Here is a 26,197-nt window from a genome sequence, read left to right as displayed (position 1 = left end):
TAGCAGTCAGTACCTTGCCATATATATTTTTTAATTTGAGAATGTCAATAGAGCAGTTTTTATCTAAACCCAAGGGTTTCCTTTTCTTTAAAGATTAAATCCCCTCGTTCTGGTTATAGGGTGTTTGTCTATGGGGGAGCAGGTTTTGACATTTTTCACTAACATCAGAGAATATGCCATACTAAAGAATGTTGCCAAAAAAATTATGTTTAAAATAGAGATCTAACTATATTTTTACAGGAACGCCTTGGTACTTAAGCGAAGGAGTGTAGAGTAAGTTTACTCAATCTTGCCTTTTATAATACAGTTTTATAAGAAGGGACTGAACATTTGTGGAAATCAGCACTGGGAGTCCATAATAAACCTGAAAACATTATTTATTTTATGTCTTCCTAGAAACCAGCAGATGCCCATGTGATCTGAAATGTCAACATTTTTCCCCAGCATTGCAGACATACTGCCTATACTATTTTCTTTCTTCAAAAAGCTTTTAAAAAATAGACTTTAATTCAGACTATATCATCAGGAATAAAAGGATAGGTAGACCAGGGTAGGTGTGATGTTTTTAGTATCTCATAGTCCTGGGTGCTCATCCCTACTTTTTCACTTTATTTTTTATTTCGAGAGTATATTTATGAAAGCTGGTGACAGTGAAACAAGGAAGGGCCTGTGATAGAAGAAGTGACAGGAGAGAGCCTCTGGGGCTGCTTTAGCTAACTGAAGTCAGAGCAAAGGGGGCTTTGGAGACAGGGCCAGGGGACAAGTTGTTGCTGCCCATTGCTCCCCTGGCTGCAAGTCTCATGGACACTCTTAGAATTTAGGGAGAAAAAGCTGGCCTGGGAAGAAAGGGTGGGTGAGCTCCGGGGAGCCCCTAATCCCTATGATTTTTGACTTATTGTTTGGCCTTTAGTTGAGTCTCTTTTCCATCAGCATAAAAATAGAACAGGATGCAGCATGTAGAATAGAGATTAGAACACGGGCTCTGAAGCTAGGCAGCCTGGGTTTTAACTAAGGGAAGGATTTAAACACACGTGCTACTAGTGGAAAGAACTTCTGTATCACTTTTCCATTACTAGCAAAAATGGACTTTTTGAGGTGAGCATTATGAAAATAATTTGTTCTATTTATAATATAAAAATATTTTCCCTTTTTCCTCCCCTTATCTTCCCACCCCTCACTCACTCTCCCTTTTGGTTCCCTGGATCCATAGAGTTGGTTAATGGAATGTCACCTTCCTTTTCATTATCCATTCATTCACCTAGGTTTACACCTCCTAAGGTGGGTGTCTTATCTCCAGTATTTGATTAATTTCCAAATGTTGTCTGTTTTCATGTCTGAAACACATCCACAGTTTAGTTGGGATTCCTTTATTTCTGAACTGGACTACTTTGAACCAGTCTATCTGCTCCTCTTTTCCCGCACCTGAAGCAGTGATTGTCAACTCTTGCTGTACCAGGGCGGACATGCATGCTCATGAGAAGAGCTGCACATACCTGCTGCTCACTGTTTCCTGAGGAAGGTAGCAAGTGGAAGAGTAGGGCTTCAAACCCAGGCAGCCTGGCTCAGTTCCTGAGGGCATTTACTGTGTAAGGAGGCCCAGCACCATCCTTTGAACAATGACTTCAGTATCTGGGAGAGGAACAGGGCACTAATATTTTTTAAAGGTTTCCCAGGTGACAAACATATAGCATTTGAGGTACTCTATTCTAACTGCTCCTTTAGAACTATGATTCACAAAGTGGGATTCCCTGACCACCAGTCAGCATCCACATCACCTGGGAACTTGTTAGAAATGCAAACTCAGGCCGTTCCTATTCCCACTGAAACAGAAACTCTGCTCTTGGGGCCCAGACATGTGTATTCTAAACAGCCCTCTATCAGTGGTCGGCAAACTCATTAGTCAACAGAGCCAAATATCAAAGTATAACGATTGAAATTTCTTTTGAGAGCCAAATTTTTTAAACTTAAATTATATAGGTAGGTACACTGTTATTAACTTAATTAGGGTACTCCTAAGGCTTAGGAAGAGCCACGCTCAAGGGGCCAAAGAGCCGCATGTGGCTCACGAGCCTCAGTTTGCCGACCACGGCTCTAGGACAGTGATGGCAAACCTATGAGTTCAGAGGTGACATGCGAACTCATATTTTTGGTTGATTTTTCTTTGTTAAATGGCATTTAAATATATAAAATAAATATCAAAAATATAAATCTTTGTTTTACTATGGTTGCAAATATCAAAAAATTTCTATATGTGACACGGCACCAGAGTTAAGTTAGGGTTTTTCAAAATGCTGACACGCCGAGCTCAAAAGGCTCACTATCACTGCAGGTGATTCTGATGATGCTCAAATTTGAGAGCCACAGCTCTATCATGGGACACCCCACTGCCCATTTATTTATTTTCCTTATGGCTGTGCACCACTACCAGATATTTTTGAGCATGTGCATTCTTATGTAGCTATATTTATTTAATTTTAAAATAGTACTCATGATACTTTAATTAGCTAAATTCCAGGGCACCCTGTATGCTTAAGGTGAACTTCATTATGAATGAGAATGGATGTAGGTTAATAGCGCAATAGCATTGTTGATAAATGTGTCTTGTTCGTAATAAATAGTTATATCTTTGTTTTTGCCTTCTAATGCAAATGGAATAGAGTGAATAGCATTTAGAGGTTGGGAGAGCTAACCCAGACAGCCAAAGTGTGGATCCCATCTCTGCTAATACCAAACTGGCGTGGGCAGTTTATGTCATGTCTGTGTGCCTCAGTTTCCCATCTGCAGAACGGAGCTATGGGTAGTGTCTGTCTCGAAGAGTTGTTAGGATTAACTGAGTTAATTCACATGAATTACTTAGAAAGTGACTGGCCCTTCGTGTGGGCTTCAAACATTAGTTATCCTTATTTAGATTTGAAGTGCTGGCAGCTCTGTCATTTAATTGTTTGTAGTGGCTTTGATTTATTCGTCTTAATCTCAATCTATTATTTTTCCCCCCAGGAGTCTTTTTAAGCCACCTGTTTCATTAGTAAGCACTGGCCTAGTTATACTAGATAACACAATCCATAAATCCATGTAACCAGTGGTCCTGCACTGCCAACTGCCCCAGTTCGTTGAACGAGAAATGAGGAAGGTGCCACCGGCATGGCATCTTTGCAACTCCTCTCTCTTCAAGCTCCTTGGTAATTCGACCAGGGGAGCATATCTGTATCAGACCACAATAAATACTAATAAAAATTGGAACTTAATTTTACACGTTCATAGATGTCTTATACAACCCCTGGGGCAAAGCGCCCCGCCATGGAAGATTTGAGAGAAGTAAGTCAGTGCTTCTCAAACTTTAATGCAGGTGCAAATTGCTTGAGGATCTCATTAAACTGCATCTTCCGATTCAGCAGATGGGGAGCAGGTCCTGAGCTGCTGCTGGCAACTGCGTGAAATAGGAGAACGTACTGATTAGTCAACAATTGATGAGGGGTGGTAGAGAACAGGTCAGGTGTAAAACCAGCCGAGAAGTTACAGGTATTGTAGTGGTGTAGCTAATCCGAAGACCTGGAGGATGATTTTAGAAAAATATTATTAGCTATTATTATTAAATTGGACCCTGTGAGACAAAACCCACAACTATGGTCTGCTTTTAATACCTCCATCTGCCTGAAGTTACATTACATGAGATACAGCACAGTCTACTTCCAGCATGAATTTAGAATGAATAATAGATTCATAAAACTCAATGAATTCACTAAAATTCAGCTAATTTCACACTGTATGTAATATGTAATATTATCCTAATTAATAAAAGAGAAACATGGTAATTAGCATACGACCGCTACCCTTCCCATTGGCAAATCAGGGCAATATGCAAATTAACTGCCAGCCAAGATGGTGGCCAGCAGCCAGGCAGCTTAAAGTGAACATGAGGCTTGCTTGCTTCAGTGATGGAGGACTCCAACATTCCCCGCCTGCTGCTGCAGGCCTCTGAGCTGCAACTCTAAGCAACTATGTTACAAATATAGAAGCTAAACAAAACCCCAGAAACCTACTTTAGTCCATCGGGCTTCGGCCAGCAGGATCGCAACATTGTTTCAAATACAGAAGGTAAACAAAGGCCAGAAACCTGCTTTCAGCAGCGGAGGCCTAAGAGCTGGAGCCAAGCCTCAAAGCTAAAGCTGGCCCAGAATAAAAATAAAAGAAAAAAAGGAGCAGTTGGGAGCTTCAGTCACCCGCCAGCCTGAAAACAGCCCTCAGCCCCTCACCCAGACTGGCCAGGCACCCCAGTGGGGACTTCCACCCTGAAGGGGGTGTGACCAGCTGCAAACAGCCATCATCCCCTCATCCAGGCTGGCCAGGAACCCCAGTGGGGACCCCCACCCTGATCCAGGACACCCTTCAGGGCAAACCAGCCGGCCTCCACCCGTGCACCAGGCCTCTATCCTATATAGTAAAAGGGTAATATGCCTCCCAGCACCAGGATCAGTGTGACAGGGGGCAGCGCCCAAACCCCCTGATCGCCCTGTGGCTCTGTGTGTGACAGGGGGTGGGGCGACAACCTCCCTATCCGCCCTGCTCTGTTTGTGACAGGGGAAGGCGCCCCAACCCCCTGATTAGCCCTGCTCTGTGCGTGATAGGGGGAGCTCCCCAACCCTATGATCGCCCTGCAGCTCTGTGTGTGACAGGGTGTGGCGCCCCAACCCCTTATCGGCCCTGCTCTGTGTGTGACAGGGGGTGGTGCCGCAACCTCCCCATCGACCCTGCCTTGAGTGTGACAGGGGGCGGTGCCCCAACTCCCCAATCGGCCCTACTCTGAGCCCGACCAGGGGCTGCACCTAGGGATTGGGCCTGCCCTCTGCCACCCAGGAGCAGGCCTAAGCCAGCACGTCGTCATCTCTTGAGGGGTCCCAGACTGTGAGAGGGCACAGGCCGGGCTGAGGGACCCCTCCTCCCCCCCGAGTGCACAAATTTTTGTGCACCGGGCCTCTAGTGTAATATATACACTTATTTTTGTTCAGTATGTATATTTATATTCTACTAGAGGCCCAGTGCACAAAAATTTGTGCACTCAAGGGGGTGGGGGGTCCCTCAGCCCGGCCTGTGCCCTCTCGCAGTCTGGGACCCCTGGTGGGATGACCACCTGCTGGCTTAGGCCTGCTCCCTCGGGGATTGGGCCTAAGATGGCAATCAGACATCCCTCTGGCATCCTGGAAGCCCTCGGGGGATGTCCACTTGCCAGCAGGGAGCAGGCCTAAACTGCAGTCAGACATCCTTAGTGCTGCTGAGGAGGCAGGAGAGGCTCCCACCACCACTGCTGTACTGGCAGCCATCAGCCTGGCTTGTGGCTTAGCAGAGCTCCTCTCATGTGAGAGTGCCCTGACCACCAGAGGGCAACTCCTGCATTGAGCACCTGCCCTCTGGTGGTCAGAGTGTGTCATAGTGACCAGTCATTCCCAGTCCTTCTGCTGTTAGGGTCAATTTGCATATTTTACTATATAGGATAGAGGCCTGGTGCACGGGTGGGGTTCGGCTGGTTTGCTCTGAAGGGTGTTCCGGATCAGGGTGGGGGTCCCGCTTGGGTGCCTGGCCAGCCTGGATGAGGGGCTGATGGCTGTGTGCATCTGGTCACACCCCCTACAGGGTGGAAGTCCCCACTGGGGTGCCTGGCCAGTCTGGGTGAGGGGCTGAGGGCCGTTTTCAGGCTGGCGGGTGACTGAAGCTCCCAACCTCTCCTTTTTTTTTTTTTTTTACTTCTGGGATTTATTTACCTTTTATGGCTGTCACTGGAACTGAGAGCTGTCACTGGAACTGAGAGCCAGTTTTAGCTCTGAGGCTTGGCTCCGGCTCTGAGACCTTGGCTGCTGAAAGCAGGTATCTGGGTTTGTTTGGCTTCTATAATTGAAACACTGTTGCAGCTCCAGCTCTGAGGCCCCGCTGGCTGAAAGCAGGTTTCTGGGGTTTGTTTAGCTTCTATAATTGCAACATTGTTTCTTAGAGTGCAGCTCAGAGGCCGGCAGCGGTAGGCGGGGAACCTTGGCTTCCTCCATCACTGGAGCAAGCATGCCTTATGTTCGCTTCAGCTGCCTGGCTGCCAGCTGCCATCTTGGTTCACAGTTAATTTGCATATCGTCCTGATTAGCCAATGGGAAGCGTGTCGGAGGTACAGTTAATTACTATGTTTGTCTATTATTAGATAGGATAATTATATAAGTATTATACACTGAGTGGCCATATTATTATGACCGGCCAGATTATTATGACCACCCCATCAGTACTTCATTGATACTTTCCAAAATACTGAATATTGAAAACTTCCTAAGCAAATACTCTTAAGGTTTTATTATTATTATTATTATTATTATTAAAATATATATTTTATTGATTTTTTACAGAGAGGAAGGGAGAGGGATAGAGAGTTAGAAACATTGATCAGCTGCCTCCTGCACACTCCTTACTGGGGATGTGCCCGCAACCAAGGTACATGCCCTTGACCGGAATCGAACCTGGGACTCTTCAGTCCGCAAGCTGACAGTCTATCCACTGAGCCAAACCAGTCAGGGCATTATTATTATTATTTGCATAACTAATTCACTTCATTGTATTGATGGGGTGGTTCTAATAATCTGGCCAGTCATAATTATCTGGCCAGTCAGTGTATAACATAGAATTATAAACACATATGTACATACATATATACATATATACATATACATACATAGTTCACTGAGATCCGGAAAAATGGACACAAGCTCCTTGATGTAGTTAGCTCTTAGAAAAATCCAAACACTTTGTAGCGTTTTCTTCCCAGGCTTTAAGCAGGTCAGGCTGTAAGGGTAGCATCCCCCATCCAGGACTGGAATATCCCAAATGGTACTGGGAAACATGAGCAGAAACGCCAGTGTTCTCGGACCTGTGCATTTTAGTGCAGCCCTCCACGGAGTACAGGTTTTCATTTTAATAACTATTCAGACAGGTTCCAAGAATAAGAGACAAGTAAAAAATTTGCATAGTGTATTTGGAGGACAAGAAGAAACAGAAATAATGAGAAGGGTGTTACCATTTTCTTCATGGTAGTCTCCCTGCCACAAGTGTACGGTGATCAGTTCCACGTCGTTTTGGGCTATAGAACTCTCATGCTCTATTAACTGTGGTGTTAGGAAAACGGCTTCTGGCAATTCTCCATAATGTCAATTACCTGAGTATTTACATTAGGAGAAACATTTTTATGATGGGTACAAAGAAAAATCCCCTCTTCTCAGCATTTCCCCATTAGATGCACAAAATGTTTTCCTTCCTACAAAATATACTTTAGGAGTGTAACTTAGTGATGCCCATTAGATATTGGAGCTTGGAGAAGCACAGGGTTCAGTTCCGTCTCTGGCTCATTATTAGTTCTTTTTGTATTTCATTTCTTGATCTAATGTGAATTGAACTTGAGTCTGTTTGGAATACCAGTAATAGGTTTTGAAAAAAAATTCATTGAAAGAAGCTCTCAGAAACTCGCCTGTAGAAAACGTTGGGAAAAGGTGGTTTCTTTGTACTGTCAAGAAGGTGGTTATCATAAAGCATCAGGTACCTTTGATAATGAAAGGCATGGTTCATGTTTTGATCAATACCTCCTATCTGATACATAGTTCACTCTGAATGGGACATGACTTCATTTTTCTTCTTGGCGTTGAGTGACTTGATGCTATTTCAAATCATAAATCTGTGGGTTTGGATGATAAAAAGCGAGCCTGTTAGTAATAAGCCAAGGACTAAATTGATAAGGTTATATTTTAGTTCCTTTACAAGCAAATTAGCTTTGAGCTACTGTCAAAATTTAGTGAAGTAACACAATGTCACCACATTTTCTGTTTCTACAATTGTGCTATTTTTAAACTCTATTTTCTTCCCTTTTCAACTCTGCCTTCATTACCCCAAACATCAACCAGAGATTTCCCTAGGGACCTTTAAAATTCGCTGTAAATGTTGGTCTCTTCTCTTTGTACTACTAGCTCTTGAAAATGTACCAATTGTTTAGCTGCCATTTAATATCAGCTAATACTTTGTATTGCAATAAGAAGTGATAAAAAAATGAACAACTACTGAGCTTTAGTGAATTTTTTCCCAGGGACTTCAGCAGGTATTTGATTTTCCTTGAGATTTATGCTAGACCATTTTAAGGAAAGACTCCAACATTTGAATTATATGTTTGCATTTTTTATTGAAATTTATGTGCACTATTCGCACAGTTTATACTAAGAGGAACTAGCCTTAAGGCACAATGAATCTTTGTTTCCAGTTTACCAAACCTACATAAATAATTTCTTTTAGAGGTAACCACTTTGTAATCGGGCTGTCTAAAGTGCACATGAATTTGGAAACACATTTTACTGACAACTCCAAGTTTCAAGAGTTAAGAATGCTCATTTATAACGAGTACTATTTTCCTACTCTCTTCTGCTGGGAGTGTGAATCTGTCAATTAAGAGAGTCAAAAAGCTATCCAAACCTGGGAGGTGACTCCCAGCTACTTGAGACTTGAAATAAAAAAGACTCCTGGGTTCCTCGATGTGGGATGGACCCACCCTAGAAACTACCACTCACCAAATAGCCGAGTATTGTTTTCCCCACTCCAAGTGATGGTGCTGACACCTGACACATGATATGCTTAGTATTATATCTGTGTAAAAGTTTTATAGTTCATTTGGAAAATCTGTTGAGAATGGTATTGAATGGTAAGCTAGTATTCTTTGAGAACAGTATTTAACTACTTGGATATATGATATCTGTGTTTTCTAAATATACCTAAGTTATTCATAGATGCTTGCCTTTGTTTTGAGCGGATTACTACTCTTTTTAAATTTTTAATTTTTTATTGATTTCAGAGAGGAAGGGAGAAGGAGAGAGGTGGAAACATCAATGATGAGAGTATCATTGATCGGCTGCCTCCTACATGCCCCCCACTGGGGATTGAGCCCAAAACTTGGGCATGTGCCCTGACCATAACCTAACTGTGACCTCCTGGTTCATAGGTCAATACTCAACCACTGAGCCATGCCAACTGGGCTGGATTACTACTCTTGAATGGTGTAACATCACACTCTCCTGCCTTTCCCCTGTCTTATGTCAGTGCCTATTGGCATTCTTTGTGTGCCTGTTATATTTTCCCTTTTACTCTGCCTGTTTCTTAAGTCTCAGTGCTCCTCAGATTTCTTCCTCTCTTCTATGCTCATCATTGGCTATAATCCTATCTAATAAAAAGACAAACATGCAAATTGACCATACCTTCGCCATGCTCCAAGCCATGCCCACCAGCCAATCAGAGTGACTATATGCAAATTAACCCAACCAAGATGGCGACCAGCAGTCACAGAGCTAGAGCAAGCAGGAGGCTTGGTTGCCCCCACGATGGAGGAAGCCAAGCTTCCCGCTTGCTCTGGCCTCTGCTGAAGGAGTGGCTGGGGGCCTGGGCCACTGGGAGCAGGAACTAAGCAGCCGGGAGAGGGGCCTGGGCTGCTGGGAGCGGGAAGGGAACTAAGCGGGATGGGAGAGGGGTGCCGGGCCACTACTGGGAGCAGGGTGGGAACTATGCAGTCAGGAGAGGGGCCTGGGCCACTGGGAGCTGGGCAGGAACTTCCCAGGGTGGGTGTCAGGCCACTGGGAGCAGGGTGGGAACTTCTGCCATGTCGCCATGGCAACACAGCAGAAGTTCCCATCCCATAGCTGCTTGCTCATTCACTTACTCGCTCATCCATTCACTCATTCACTCACTCATTATTCACTCACTCACTCAGCAAACCCTCTCAGGTCCCTGGCACCAGGCCAGGCACTGAAGGTGAAGCAGGATAAGACAGAGCTATGTCCTCAAGATGTTAGTAATTCAGTAGGGTGAAGCAGGCACATGAATGAGACAGTTGTATGCACAGATGTACTATACTGGGTTCGGTGAGGGCTGTAACTAACGCCGACTTTGTTCTCTTGATAAAATGGGGCCTCAGGAGCCAGGCCACCCCAAGCCTGTAGGCCTGTGCCTAGGCCTGGAGCTGGTCGGGGTCCCAGAACATGACAGAGGGTGCAGCTCAGGCTGAGGGGTCTGGCCCCACCCCTCACCCCCCACCTCCACCCCCATGCACCAATTTCATGCATCGGGCTACTAGTCTACTATATACATGTTGATGACTTCTTACATCCCCTCCCTCAGCCCAGACCTCTCCCCAACACATCAGACTTCACAGATCTCACCATTGGAATGTCCCAGAAGCAACTCAAACTGAGCATGTCTAACATAAGATTTTTCACTATGTTTCAGCCATATTGATCTTTTTTTAAAATTCCTCACTGGAGGATATGTTTAGAGAGAAGGAAGAGAGGGAGGGAGGGAGGGAGGGAGGGAGGGAGGGAGGAAGGGAAGGAGGGAGGGAAAGAAAGAGAGAGAGAGAGAGAGAGAGAGAGAGAGAGAGAGAGAGAGATTGGTTTCCTCCTGTACGCGCCCTGACTGGTTGAAACCCACAACCTTTTGGTGTATGGGACAATGCTTCAACCAACTGATCCAGTTTTTGTTTACTGAAAGTGTCATGCCCTCTCATACTTGTTTGTACACACCCTTAGCCTGAAATATACTTTTTCTCCAGCTAACTCCTATTCACTTGACAGATCTCACAATCAGATTTCTCCAGGAAGCCTTTCCACATTCTTGTGTTAAAATTTGGGGCCTCTTTTATATAGCAATAATGAAAATATAATAATATCATAGTAATATATGATAGCATAAAATATAGTAATTTGCTACACATATTAATACATATTACATAGTAATATAGTATTTATAGTAATATAACATATATAAAAATATACGACAATAATATAGTAATATAGTATAGTAATATAACATATTTATTAATAAAGTATTATTGATAAAGGTAGTGATGCTGATGATCATAATGATAGTCTATTAGTTTTTTATTGATGCTGTAACAAGCTACCACATCCATTGTGGCTTAAAATAACACAAATGTGCTATCTTACAGTTCTAAGGGTTGGCACTTTGACACTGCTTTTGCTAGAGGTTTTAGGAGAGCATCCATACGTTTTCTTGGCTTTTCTATTTTTTAGAGGCTGCCTGCATCCTTGGGCTCCTGCTTCCTCCATCTTCTCGGCCAGTAATGGCTTCCAGAGCACTTCTCACATTACATCACTCTGACACTGACTCTTCTGCCCCCTTCTTTCATTTTTTAGGACCCTTGTGATTATGTGGAGTCCACCTGGATAATCCAGGAAACACCCATTTTAAGGTCAGCTGATTAGCAACCTTAATTCCATTTGGGACCGTAAGTCCTTTTTGCTCAGTAATCTAACAGGTTCTGGGAATGAGGACATGGATGTCTTTGGATGGGCGTGTTTTCTGTTTGTTGCAATAGCTAACAGCTATGGAGAACTTACCACTTGCTTGCTGTTCTAAGCACCTCACAGATATTAACTCGCACAGCTGTCAAGAACTGTGAAAGGTGTGAGATTTTACTTCACCCTATTTGCAAGTTTGACAAGTCTACCTACCGTTGTTTCATGAATGTTCCCAGGAGACATGCAACTCCTGAATTAGAGACAAAAAACTTTATTTCTCTAGCTAGAGCATCAGCCAGAGTATCAGCATTTCTTATGTGCCAGTTTCCTGAGACCCTATTCCCAACAGCAATGCAGAGGTTCGGGTGATAACCTGCATAGGCAATGGATTACATCACGGATGAGGAACCCTGAGCCTGGGGAATCTGATTCTTTTATGAATGATGGCATGTATGACTGTCCTTTGCATTGGAGAGGAGACTATCACTATTTTTGCCACACAGAGATCCTGAAGAAGATAGTCTGGAACAAAAAGCAAATGTGAGGGACCCTTGAGAATTGTGTTTTCAATGATAGCCCTGGTAGTAACCCTATGAAATAGTTGCAATTATAATCATCTTCATTATACAGGAAAGGAAAATGAGGGGCATAAATGGTAAGTAATGTGCCCCATTAAGTAGCAGAATTGAGTTTTGAACTAGGCTGCCTGGCTTCAGAGCCCACGTTCATAATCTCTGCTCTGCGCTGCACCCGTTCTACCATGTCCTCATTGTAGTACCTACACTATACTGCAGTTTCCCTCATGTGTGTCTATAATATATATACTTTTTAACTTGTGTGTATCTCCCATTAGTTTTTAAGCTCCAGGAGAATTTAATGGGACTGTATCTTTATCATTCAAGGCTTATATATCCAGTGCTCAGATCAGACTGGCCTATATTAGGTAATGCATAAGTATTTCAGGAATGCATGGAAATATATCATGAACGAAACCTTAACAGAGAGGAACCTTTGCTTTCAACCTGCATTTTCTTAGATAAAGCAAACCTTTGTTCTATAACAAGCTTCAGTCAAATTGACCTGTCACTGAATGATGGGGACAGGGGTCAATTAGTGTGTTTTCTATGTCTATGCCTAATCAGGGCCATTAAGGCAAAGAACATGAGTTTTGAAAGTAAGAAGCTGCAAAATAGGATGAGGAAAATTAAAGTAGAGCTAATTTAAAAACGAAAGGGGCGAGGAAATGGCAAATATTCCTTGTGCGTATGGGCTAGGTCCTTTGGCATAGAAATTCTTTTTCAGGTAAAAAAGAAATTAGGCAACACATGAAAATGCTCCTTCTTTGCAATGGACAGTAATCAGTAAGTGTTGAGTGTGTGGCAGGAGGATCAGAAGAAACAGTGAGCACCTATGATGGTATTATGACCTAATGCTAATTCAGAATGCCAGGAGTTTGAGGAGTTAAATGCTAGGCTTGTGAATGCAAGCAGAACTGATGAAAATTCTGTTACAGACCAAAATGTGTAGCTGAAACTACTATTTTCTGATGAAAAAATGCCCAAGTAGAAAATATATCAGGAGAAAAGTGTGTTTTGTTTTAAAACACGGTAGGACTGGTTCATTTTTAAATTTGGTGGAAATGCATCCAGGGACAGTGAGGCTTAAACTCCTCTTTCAGATGAACTTAAAAACAGCCAGTTAGAACCTAATCTGTTTGTGATTAAAAAAAAAAAATCTGAGAATGCATTGGAAAGGAAAAAATGTTGGTTGTTCTCATGTTAATAAATACCAATAATGGCTGACTTCTATGAATTTTATCTCATTAATGCTGCTATTTCAAATGCAATTTGTATTTTGACTAGCCACATATGGTAACTGTTCGAACAAGGAGTGTTATTTTTATTTTTTTTATATTTAATCATAAATGTATATGTAAATAATATCTTGAGCAAGTGACAGTCATGGCATAATGCAAACGCAACTCATTAATTTTTTTTTTTTTTACCTGCTGTACCTTTAAAATTTATTTGGCATCCCTGAATGATAATATAGACATGTGCTATGATGCTTTCTCCTTCACTCATTCTTAGGTAGGTTCTCTGTTGCATCATGTCATAAAATAAAATTTTAATTCAGAAATCAAAGTGCCTAAGCTAACATACTAAACCAACACTTCATCTGTGTTCACGGACAAGACTCCTCGTCTCCCAAGGTAAGGCCTGTGATGCATTTGATTCCCCAAGGTGGGGACGACCTGGAGAGAGTCCAAGTAGTGACAGCATTGATTTAGCATGTCTTGTGCTTCGAACTAAGTGCTTAGCATGAACCGTCTCATTTAATCTTCACGACAACCTGCAGGGGAGGTGTCATTAATATCTCCACTTACCAATGAGGAAGTGAAAGCTGAGACAGAAACTTTTCTCAAGGTCCCACAGCTCCTAACTGTGAGACCTGGGTTTGTATGCCAGAGAGCGTGGACTTCCAAGCTGCACCTTTTCACTGCCCTGCCCTCTGCCCTCTGCCAAGCAGACCTGGGTAGCAGTGCTGGGAAGATGACTTGGATCGTCATTGAGATGCTGTGAGGGCACAGCGTGGAAGACAGTGTAGAGGGTGAAACTTAAAGGGTGAAGTGAGGCAGGAAACAGAAGTCAGAGGCAGGTCAAAAGCCTAGGAATTTGAGAGCAAGTTGGATTTGCCCGGGAGGGACCAGAGCAAAGAGTTGAGAATGTGTCTGTGAATTTGGAGAGAGTGCATCTTAGGGATATTCAGCAAGGGGATGCGGAGGTGACTTACAGGAGCAACAGAGCACTTCCCATGGCAGAGAGTAAAACTCTGGGAATGGTGACCAGACTGAAGAATTTTATACTTTTTCTTGGAAGAGCATTGGTAATGGTTACACATCTGTTTGGTTTGTAATACCGAGCAGAGCTAGTGAGCTCTGTTCAGCATGACTTGTCAACACAAGACATACTATTCGTTTATTTTGCAATTGATTTTTGAATATCAGCCATATGCTTGGTACTGTCCTAGGCACTGGAAATGCTGCCATTGAGATAAATAATGGCCTGCCTTGGAGCTGCAGTTCAGTCGGGTTGGTGTTTCAGTGTAGATGTTCGGAGAGCCTTTTCCGGGTCACTCGGTTCGAACTGTCCTCATGCCAACCCCATTACACTTTACATACACCTGTGTTATTTCCCTCACATCCCAATGGCAATCTCAGATTGTGTTGATTATTTATTTATCTGGGTGTGATTTGGCTCCCTACCCCACCCATCTTCTCTCCACCCCCAAAGCTGGAATGTGAGCTCTGTGAGAGCAGGCTCCTCGTCAGTCTCCTCTGAGTAAAGACTCAACAAACTTTGTGAATGAGTGAATGAATGAATGAATGAATGAAATGCACTACCTATACAGGAAAATAAGAAGTCTGTTATTCTCGTGAGAAAGCCTTATGGTTTTTTCCTCTTGTGAGAACAAAACTTCTAGTATTAATTCGTCTATAGCACTTTAGATTTTCTGAGCAAAAAATCTCACACTCACCAGGGAGGGACCAGCGTTGCTTTCCAAGGACGCGGAGCTTGGTAGCAGCTCTGTTTTCTGCCTGGATAGGAAGGTGATGCTCTTGGGTTTCCAGGATTATACTTCCTCAGTGTTCAGCTTCTTGTCTTCCAGGATCTTATGTGCTTTTTCAGGCTCAAGGTTGAAGTCCGGGGCATTGGGTTTCTGACCTTAGCTGGAACTCTCTTAGTAGTCTCAAAATATTTAGATAAACAGATTGCAAATTCAAAATGAAGTGACAGTTTGGGGTGTGGACAGCTTGAAGGCAAAAATTGGCTGCGGAAGAAATACTGGGGAGGAAAGCCATGACCCCCAGGGTGTCTGTCTTAGGGAAAAGGGAGTGTCAAGAGAAAGCAGGACAAGTGACAAGTAGCTGAGGTCATGTTTCAAATCTATCTTCTCTACTTCTGCCACTCTAGAGCGGAGAGTGTGAGCTTGATAATGTGGCAGAGAACATCTGAGTTGGAGGGTACTGGACTCGCATACGGGAGCCAGGGCGTGCATGAACCCGCAGCTGGAAATGAATCTTATTCTGCATGACAAATTAGGACGATCTGTGAGCTCAGAATGTGCCTGTGGCAGAGAGACGCCTGATATTGCACACGCTTTTTCCCCTCTCGTGGTTACTTAATAATGTGGACTATATTAGTGTGTATTTTCAGTTTCCAGACTTGTCCATCAGAACACTGCCACTGAGGCTGGAGACTGGCTTTCTGTTTGTGTGTACTGTGAGGCCCCGTTTGGTGATTCTTTGGACCTTTCCGGTGACTTCAGCATTCCTCTTAGCATGGCATTGTCAGGCTAGTGGACATTTTTCATGGCAACTGATTTTCCCCAGAGTGCAAAAGAGGAGGCTGCAAGGCTTTCTGAAGGTTTAAGCCAGATTAAAGGGAAGGGGGCGATTGCTGACGGAATGGTACAGAGAGGGCGATCAAGTCACAATCTACTACTGCTTAGGCATTTTCCCCTAGAGCTCTAAGAGAGCTGTCTGGGCATGTGGGTGGTGACAGATGACACTGGAGTGGGTGAGAACACTCAAAGAAAACCAGTAGAATAAGTTAAAAAAACCCTAAGAAGCAAAAAACCCAGAGTTGGAAATCCTGGAAACTTTGATTTTCAAAAGTCAGACAATGAAAAAGTAAAAAAAAATAAAAAAATAAAAAAATGAGACAACAACAACAAAAAGTTAATCTAAAATGTAGATGGAAAAATGGATGTCCTGTTATAATAGACCCTGATCAAAGTATGGAAATTGTCAGCAGTATAAAAAAAATAAGACAGAGGAAAGTCTCCATGAGATATTGTGATCTTAGTTATAGAGAGCTAATTATAGTGCATCGAAAGAAGCGAGTAGAGAAAGTTAGATTTTATGTTAATTTATGTAATCACACTCACTAGTGTTATATGAATATTTGCTATCTGCCTACAGTTTTTAGGAATGCAGTAATTAATTGGAAGCAGACTACTATGCATAATTTTATCCATGATTTTCTTTGAATTTCCAAGTAAATTAGATTCTGAAACATTAGAGTTTTCTTACCTCTGTTTTCAAGGCATATTAAAGTTATGGTTGCACATTTTAATGGATATAGCCTCGTGACAAATTTATTTTGCAAAAATTAATTTAATTCATTGTGAATAAATCAGATCTTCTTTAAAGTTAAGCAAAAGAATACTTCAACAATTGAAGGCATTTTAAAAATTAGTTTCATTGAAATATAGTGACATGCAGTACACTGCACATATTTAAAGTGTACAACTTGATGGTTTAAGGTGTGTGTACCATGAAGTCGGCACTGTGGTGAGCATATCCATCACCCTCCAAAGTTTCCTGTTGCTGTCTTTTTAACCCCTTTCATCTTGGTCTGCAGGCATCCACTACCTGCTTTTAGACAGTATAGATTAGTCTGCATTTTCTAGAATTACAGAAATGGCATGAGTCATACAGCATGTATATTTTTTCTTCCTTTTTACTCATGCAACTTTTTGGGATTCTCCGATGGTGTTCCATGTATCAACAGTCCATTTCTTTTTATTGCTGAATAGTATTTTGTTGTATAGATATACCACACTTCATCCATTTGCCTGTTGATGAACATTTGATTTATTTCCTGTTTTTGGCTCTTGGAAGTAAACTTGTTATGAATATTGTGTAGATGTCTTTATAAGGATACTAGAGGCCCGATGCATGAAATTCATGCAAGAGTAAGCTTCCCCTGGCTTCTGGCACTGGCTTCCCTCGCAGTCCCGGCTTCCTCTGGAAGGTCGTCTGGAAGGGTGTCCAGTCTAATTAGCATATTAAGCTTTTATTATTATAGATATACTTCATGCAGGTATTCTTAAGACATAATTCTATCATATTTCTTAAGTTATGAAGGTGTAGAGAGGCACAGTTAAAATATCTCTTACTAGTAGTTAGAACAAATCCAAGTTTCTTCAGTGCTTTGTGAAAAAGATATGAAGTGCATAGTAGCATAATCTAATTTTTTTAGTTCCACCCTCTCCCCCCGCTGCCATGTTCCATATACCAACTTTAATGCTTGTCTGTGCCTGAGAAGCTGCCTCCTACTACTGAGCTCTTTGTGTTTTACTCTGTTCTCAAACTCTTTATCTTTCCTTTTTTTCAATTACAGTTTACATTAAATATGATTTTATATTACTTTCAGGTGAAAAGCTGAGTGGTTAGACAATCATATACTTTACAAAGTGATCCCCCTGATATTTCATGCCCCCGGGCCCCATATTTAGTCATCACAACACTATTGATTATGGTGTTCCTATGGTGCTCTTTACATCCGTGTGACTATTTTGTAACTACTAATTTGTACTTTTTAATCCCTTCACCTTTTTCACCCAGTCCTTCAACTCCCCCTCAATTGCTTCATCTGAATATAACTATTTGCTCAGGAATTCTTGTCGTGTTACCCACGCCTGACTTCCATGTCCTCAGACCTCTGGAAGCCAGCTGCCTGGTTAGGTCAGCACTGCCTGATATTTTTGGCACCAACTTTCAACTGGCCCCTCCCCCCACCTTGCTTATATGCTGCTGGTCAGGCTTTTGCTGTCTGATGACTGCTCCTTAAGCATACTTTCCTCTTTATCCCAAACTCCCAGACTCTGCATCTGGCCCATGTCTGGAGTCTTCTCTTTGTGCCATTTGAGCCAGTCCAAATCCCAGTGTGTGGCCCGATTAGCTCACGTAGTCTTGGGACCTGACTACTCTGGGCTCTGAGAACTCCAGCACACAGAGGTGCCTCTGTCCTGCAACAGGCTTGGCTCTAAAGGATTGTTCCCAAATTCACAAGTTCCTGCAAGAAAATGACACCAGATATGCTACTGCTGTTGCCATCTGCTGGTGGCCGGCAGAGTTGACACAATGTTGTTCTATCACCGAGTTTGTTCATATTTAGGGAAGATTTCCACTTAAAATCTTGTGGAAGAATGTCTGCTGTGCACTTGCAATCTGTACTAATCCTCAGACCTATGTTCTTCTCCATCATATGCATCAGCCACCGTGACTTCTTTCTGCTTGTCTCATTTCCACCTTAGGGCCCTTGCATTTGCTGCCCCCTCCTAGACCACACTTCCACAGATTTCAAACAGCTGGCTTCGACCATGAGTCACATCTCTGATGAAATGTAATTCCCTTTCTTGACCATGCTGTACCCACCTTGCCCAACCTGTCAATTGTTGTCTTACTTTATGACATTTTCTTTGTAGCATTTATCATTTACTAAATTTCTTTCACTCATTTATTACTTGTTAATGGACCTCCTTGTCCTATACACTCCCAGCTATGAATCTAAGTGTCATGAGAGCATGGGAAAAGGAGCTTGAAGTAGAGAACAATGGTTATATTGAGTAAAAGAGATGCTCAATATATACTTGTATAAATAAATACATACAGTGCCTCTGTCTACCTGTTGAAATCTTATATTTTCAAATCCAACTCAAATATTATCTCTTTCAAGGACCTCTCCAACCAGATTTGTTTTCTTTTTCTTTCACAGAACTTTTTATTCTTTTTTTTTTATTTCTTGTGCTAAGCTGTCAAGTTCGCATTCTTTATTCAAAATGACCAGTATATAGGGACCATCCCTGACTTAGTTTAATATACATTTCAGACTTAAGGACACAGAAAATACTGAGAAAATGTTTGTTGAAGTCATAAATAAAATCAACCATGTTGTAAGACTGTTCATAATTTTATTCTTTTTCTTGTTATGAAATATTTAAGGCATACATAAAAGAATTAATAATAATTGTATAAAAAATACTCATGTACCCATCACCTGCTTTAAAAAGTAATATTGAAGACACATTTGATATCCCTTGTGTGTGATATTGTGACTCATAAGAAATATATAGATGACCAAATATGTATTTCACATATTTAATTCCTTCATTGTTCCTGACTCACAGCTTTCAAAACCCTTGAAATTTTCTAATCAATTACAGCAATAAATTATGTTAATGATGTGACTTTTTGAATTCACCTATGGATGGGGCTGGTTGCCAGGGGAGCCAACCCTTTGATTAGGGGGGTTGGAACTTTCAGTCCCACCCCCTGACTTCCTGGGAGGAGAGAGGGGCTGAAAATATCAATGGCCAATGATGTAGCCAATCATGCCTATGTAGTGAAGCCTCCATAAAAAAAAAAAAAAAGACAAAGTTCAGAGAGATTCTGGGTGGGTAAACACCTGGAGATTTGGGGAGGGTGGACCTGCAGAGGGTATGGAAGCTTTGTACCTTTCCTCATGCCTTGCCCTATTCCTTTCCTCTATCTGGCTCTTCCTGAGTTATATCCTTTTATAATAAACTGGTGATCCAGTGAGTTAAATGTTTCTCTGAATCCTGTGAGCCACTCTAGCAAACTAATCAAACCCGAGAGGAGGTCATAGTATTAGCAGAGAAAGACATGCCTCGTCTTTCCCAGTTGCTCGTGGGAGTGGGGTTCTCGGGGTACTGCTGGAGTAAGCATTTCCAGAGTCTCCCACAGGAGGATGGATGTGGTGGAAGGCTTGATTTTTGTGAATTTACATCCCTGAGTTTCCAAAGTCCCAATTCCTTTAGTCCAGTCATAGAAGATGTGTAGCTGGGGTTTCAGTAGAGCTGGAAGCAAAGCCAGTGTCCAGCATTTCCTTTCCATGTTGGAGCCGGGTCCAGTTCAGCATCAGGCTAGTGCCGTCCATCAGTCCATTGTGTGTGGGTCCACATGGCCGTGGGCCACATGGGAGGATGCCAGAAGGCTACGTGTGAGCTAATAGCCAAGCACGTCAAGAGGAACCAAGAGCATAAGAGAGACAGAGCTTCTTTGTTGAGGAGATTAGATATCCCAAATTTCCACAGGCTTGCAGTGGCCACACCCACTCTGGCCACCACCTCTGCTCCAGGTATGATGGACAAGCAAGTACTTTCTCTATGTCATCTCAACTTTACTGGGTATGTGTCTCTCTTCTCTATGTGGTTCTCTCCCCCAGTGTAATGTCTTTCCTTTGCTCCTTTTCTATTATTAATAACTAGTTAATTAGAATGGTATCATTAGGAGCCTCTGATGTATAGCATCTGTCAGAAGTACAGGTAAACCTGGGTGTGTGCTGGGGGGAAGTCTTGTAGGACTAAGCCCTTAACCTGTCTTATCTGAGTCTGTCTTCAGGTAGATAGGTAGATGGTGTCAAAATTGAGTTGAATTCTCAGACACTCAGCTGGCGCCCAGGAATTGTTTGTTGGTGATGTGTTCAACCCCTTCCCAGCTTCCAAGTTGAAATTGCGTTCAGGAACCTAAAAGATAGTCTCTCATCCCTTTTTCCTTCTGTCTTCCATGAAGCAATCATGATTCTGAATTTGGTATTTATCATTAGAATATGTGTAATTGTATGTGCAATATACCATTACCATCTGTCTTGGTATTTGTGTGCATGTGTGAGTATTCACCGGCAATACCAGTACATGGTATTATTCTACTTGTTTTAAAGTAATATATGGTAAGGGTCATTTTATATCTTAATTATTCCCTCAGCATTATGGTTTTCAGATTATCCTTGTTGATACACATAGTGTTAGCATCTGTTGGCGAGATCATTCATGTCAATAGCTGTATAGCATTCCTTTACACTCTATCTATCTCACAGTTCCCTTGCTCCTTATCTTCATGAATGGCATTTAGTTTTCCATTTTCACTATTACAGAAATAGTGCAGTAACATTTTTGTACCATTTTTTCCCCTTGGCATTCTAGGGAGTTACTCCAGGGTTTGTTTATATTAGGAAGTGTAACTTCTGGGCCAGAAACAATAAATGTTATGTCATTGTGATTAAGAGCAAGGCACTGAGCCAGACTGCCTGGGTTTGAATCCCTGTTCTTCCATTTGCTACCTTCTACAGGAAACAGTGAGCACCAGCCATTTGTAGCTCTTCGCATGAGCATGCATGCCCTACCTCAACCCCGGCATCAAGCACTGGGCTTAAGTCTCTTTGGCTGAAACACATCCTGCTAGAACCAAGTCCCAGCTGCCACTGCCTACTCTTGGAGCCAGAACACAGCAGGCATAGGGCTTCCCACCCAATCACTATTTGCATTTTTGCACCATTTCTGGTCCACGGAGAGGTTCATTTTCAAGCCTGCATATATTTTTTAGTTTTCCTTTTTAATATTTTATTTACCATCACTATGTGTTTGGAGTGGAGGGAATATATCAAAACATGAACTTATTGTCACCCTAACAGAAGTTTATAATACCTCCATAACCTTTTAAAATAAGCACAAATCTTAGAATCACCTCATCATAGATTTTTGGAGTTGGAAGGGATTTTCAAGATAATGAAAGCCAATAACCTCGTTTTATAGGTGAAGGAAGTGTGGTCTCAGGAAAGTAAGTACTTTCCCAATGTCTTATCTCTAGTTAATGGTGGAGGCAGGACCAGAACCAAAGCTCGCATGTTCCTTCAACTGTCCTTTTGCCACTATCTTCACTATCATAGTTTTCTCTATATTTGCATGTAACATTTTTTTTATTCTTAATGGAACTCAAAAAATAAATTAGAATTTAAGAATTTAGAAAAATGACATCGCATTTTTAACCTGATAGAACATGTTTTCTTTTTAAAAACATCAAGGTAAAAATAAGAGTACGGTACTCACCGCATTGAACTGAATATATTTTCACTCGAAGTCACTATGTCTTCTGACTCTGTGGACTCCTGCTGCATTTGGTTTCCTTGACTCTTTGAAACTTATCAGGATGGGCCCATCAATAATGGTGCTGATACTTCCAGCCTCTGACTGCATTGGGTCTGAAAATGAACTGTGATGAATGGACGTGGCCTGTGTGGACAGTGATAGCCTATATTTCTGCTGTCATGTAGAAATGGCAGGTAGTTTAATTTCGGGGGAAACATTCCTAAGAAAGAGCAAGTATTCATTCTAATTAGGATTTCTTGACTTTTTTTTTAGGCTATGACTTTCGAATCTGGTATATTTGTTAAAGCCTTTGGAATTGTTTTATTCTATTTCTAGATCTTTTAGCTGTGCCTAAGCATCCGTATGCTGCTATGGAGAACTGGGGACTCAGTATTTTTGTGGAACAGAGAATACTGCTGGATCCCAGTGTGTCATCTATTTCTTATTTGCTGGATGTCACCATGGTCATTGTTCATGAGATATGTCACCAGGTATGAGAAAAAGGATCAGGTGTAAGTATCACTGCCCATTATTGAGAATATAGAATGATTTCAGATACTTCGATTAGGACCTAAGATGTTATCCTCCCAATTAAGCTTTAATTATAGAGAGAGCACGGTGCAGTTCCTTCTAGAAGATATGTCGCTTTTCTCAGGTGACAGCATAAACAAAAGCAAACACACTGATCACAGTGAATAAGCAACTGTCGTTCAGCTTGGTGGCAGCCTGGGACGGCACTGCCTCTTTTGAGACCCAAACCAGTCACTACTCCTTGTCAACCTCGCTTTTTTTCTTGTGATTATTGGTGTGCATATATGGTAAGTGCAGTGAGGGCGATGATTTATTGCATTGCTGCAAGATGCGGCTGAGTTTTGTGTACGTGTCAAAATTTGCTTTTGCTGAAATCAATTTGTTACTCCCGTTTTCCCTTCACACAGACACTTCGGAAGTCTCTCACTAACTCCACCAGAGACTCTTTGTTCTCCAATGATTGAGATTTTTTTTGTCCGGGCATGTGTGGAAATTCATATGGAAATTAGCCAACTTTGTAGTGAAGCTAAGATAAAATTAATTTCATTTTGATTTTATGCTCTTTCTTACAATGAGTGGGAAGTATTACAGAGGTTTTGCAATGCTTATTTAAATCTTGATTCTAGTGAGAGGGTAAAAAACCCTGAAAATAAACATTCACACTCATAGAAAGCAATACCGGTCCTGGTTACCAGTAACTACGAATAATTCTTAAGTGAAAACACCAGACATGTCATACCTATGACTTCAGCTTTTTAGAAACCCCAAACCCTTTTTAAAAAGCTAGCCAAGCTTAAGAAAGAGTGATATGAAAAATGCTGTCAGTTAAAGAAGGTGAACTGCTAAATGCTAGTACATGGATACTGACTTAATGATAAATGGGCCCAGGCCACATGACCACTTACCTAAATGTCAGCCTTTTGCAGTGAGCCTGTAGGACGCCTGTACCTGTCACGCTGGCCAGGTTGGACATGTGTTCCCTGCCTCAGAGACTGAAAGGAATCCGTGGCAGAGATAACCAGGCCTCCTCTCCTGCACTAATGAGAAGGGTTTCCAGCTCAAAATACACTTTTTTGAAACAGAAGCAGTTTTCTTTTTGGACATTCCTAGACACAAGTGACTAGTACAGTTCTGTCAAAATAAGGGCACATTGGTAATGTCATCATTGTTCCTAGGACTGATTTAATTTGTTCTTTATTCTGAGTTATTTTCTTGTTATAGCTTGGTAGTTAGTGCCAGGCTACTTAGTAGGAAGGAATGTACCGGTTGCTGGGAGAAATATATAACAATTTTCACTATCATTACCAAATTATTTTCTACATTACCCTCTCTTCCCACCATTTGTTGTAATTGTTTTTCTTTTATATCATAAGATTGGTGTGTATTGAAGGAATAATATATGTCAAGTACTCAGCACAGAACCTGACGGGTAGTAAGTGCTTAAGAAATCCTAGTAAGTGATTATTATCTCCAAACGAGTCACAGCAAAACATCACAGAAACACATAAATATGAGCATTCTCCCCACGCAGGGCAGATGCGCAGGGCCTGCCTGCAGCTATGAATCTGCTCTGCCCACACAGGCTGCCTGTGAAAGGTGCCCAGGGAGCGGGCGGGCTCGCCTGTGGCTCCTCTCCACCCACAGGGAGCTGAGGGAAGAGCTTCACTCAGAGGCGCCAAGCTTCCAGGTCCAGTTGGCGCTCATTCAAAACCTTCTTCTGATGTCAGTCAGGGCAAAGGGCATCGTGGAACAAACTTGTTAACCTTCATCACAGCCTCGCAGTTCACCTTCGTCACCAGGGTCTCTTCTTCAGACCAGTGAGGTCTGCCCCTCCCCTAGTGAGGTCGCTCTCCAGCCCTCCCTGACAACCCCCAGACCCTGCCGCTCCGACTTCCCAATCGAAGAATCTGTCATCTCAACCATGGCACTTAGGAGCTGCCAGTTTCTTAACTCTTCTGTGCCTCCGCTTCCTGTGTAAAATGGGCCGGTAATAGTATTTCCACTTTAGGATTATTGAGAGGACTCAAGAAGTTTTTCCAAGAAAAGCGCTTAGAATACTGGTAGTCGCGTAGCACATGCTCAGTAAAACAACTGTTATTACTATGATTTGCCTCCACTGCTGCTGAAGCAAACTCCCTGTAGCTTCATCTTATTTTCTGAATGTTTCCTTCCCTCCAGCCTATGAGGTGGACCTGACTGGCCTGAGACTTCTCCCTCACTTTTTGTGTATCTGAGGGCCTGGATGGAGGAAGGAAATACTCTTTTGCCTTTATCCTTTCTTGCTGTTTCCAAGGAACTATCCTCTCTATTAAAAAACCTCCAGCCCCTCTGAAGTCCTTGTTCTAACCATTTCCCCCACTTTCTGTCTTGCTCTCGTACCTGCTACTCCTCAGATTAATACAGATTGCATGCCTCCTCTGCTTAGAACTCCTCTGTGACACATTGTCACAGTCGTAAGGCAGGCTTTCAATTTAAAGCAGAAACATGCATTTTGATCATGAATACAAATATTTTCAATGCCATTATGCTGTGGTAATCAACATATTCAGAGTTTCCTCTTATTTGTATTTAAGTTTAGAGATCTTGCGTGATACTTTATTTTTTGTCAATTAATATTATTTATTTTTAAATTTTTATTTTTTATTATTTTTTAGAGTTTTTTTAAAATATATTTTATTGATTTTTTACAGAGAGGAAGGGAGAGAGATAGAGAGTTAGAAACATCGATGAGAGAGAAACATCGATCAGCTGCCTCCTGCACACCCCCTACTGGGGATGTGCCCACAACCCAGGTACATGCCCTTGACTGGAATCGAACCTGGGACCTTTCAGTTCGCAGGCCGATGCTCTATCCACTGAGCCAAACCAGTTTCGGTTAAATTTTATTTTTGACACTATTACAGATATCCCCCCCCCCCTCCTGCCCTCCTTTTCCCACCTCCATCCAGCCCCCGCCCCTCCTCCCTCCGGCCATCACCACCCATTGTCTGTGTCTATGGGCTATGCCTATGTTCTTTGGCTAATCTCTTCACCTTTCATCCAGTCCCCCTCCCACATCCCTCCCCTTTGCCAGCTGTCAGTCTGTTCCATGCATCCACGTCTCTGATTCTATATTGTTTGCCAGTTTATTTTGTTCATTAGTTTTAATATTGAAACGCTCAGTCACCGAGCCCTTTACCATAGCTCCTGAAGCTGTCTGTACATGATTTGATACTTGTCCACCATTTCCTCCTGTTTCTTAAATTAACTCATTCCCACTTAGAGTGTTCACATTCAGGGTTGCTTAGATATGTATAGCGTCCTATTGCCCAAGGCTTTCTCATAGCTGTCTCCTTCCTATCATTAAAGTCTGAGCTAAAATGTCACCTGCTTAGAAAGTTCTTGCTTTTACAATCTAAGACAATGCCTCCCCCATTCCTATCACACTTTATTAGGATTTGAGATTATGTTGGTCATTTGCTTACTTATTTTTTATTTTCTAGCTTACCTTGTTCCCCCTGACACCACAATAAAGTGTCAGCTGCGTGATCAAATTCATCACTGAATCACGTCTTTAGGATGGCTCCTGGAATATAATGTATTTTTTCTTTAATGAAAAAGAATTCTTTTAAACTTTTGCT

The 26,197-nt window shown here is 42.1% G+C and overlaps 1 protein-coding gene across 1 annotated transcript in view; it reads left to right on the top strand.

Moving 5' to 3' along the window:
- The window catches only part of TRHDE (thyrotropin releasing hormone degrading enzyme), a 378,007-nt gene that overhangs the window by 172,175 nt on the left and 179,635 nt on the right, over nt 1-26,197 (top strand). Inside the window, exon 4 of the mRNA XM_081083285.1 lies at nt 22,383-22,537. Coding sequence (XP_080939411.1) covers nt 22,383-22,537 — 155 coding nt within the window. The remainder of the gene's footprint in view (nt 1-22,382; nt 22,538-26,197) is intronic.

The sequence above is a fragment of the Myotis nattereri genome (genome assembly GCF_964212035.1).
Source record: "Myotis nattereri genome assembly, chromosome: 2".
NCBI classification, from domain to species: domain Eukaryota; kingdom Metazoa; phylum Chordata; class Mammalia; order Chiroptera; family Vespertilionidae; genus Myotis; species Myotis nattereri.
This window is presented reverse-complemented; position numbering and strand designations above follow the sequence as displayed.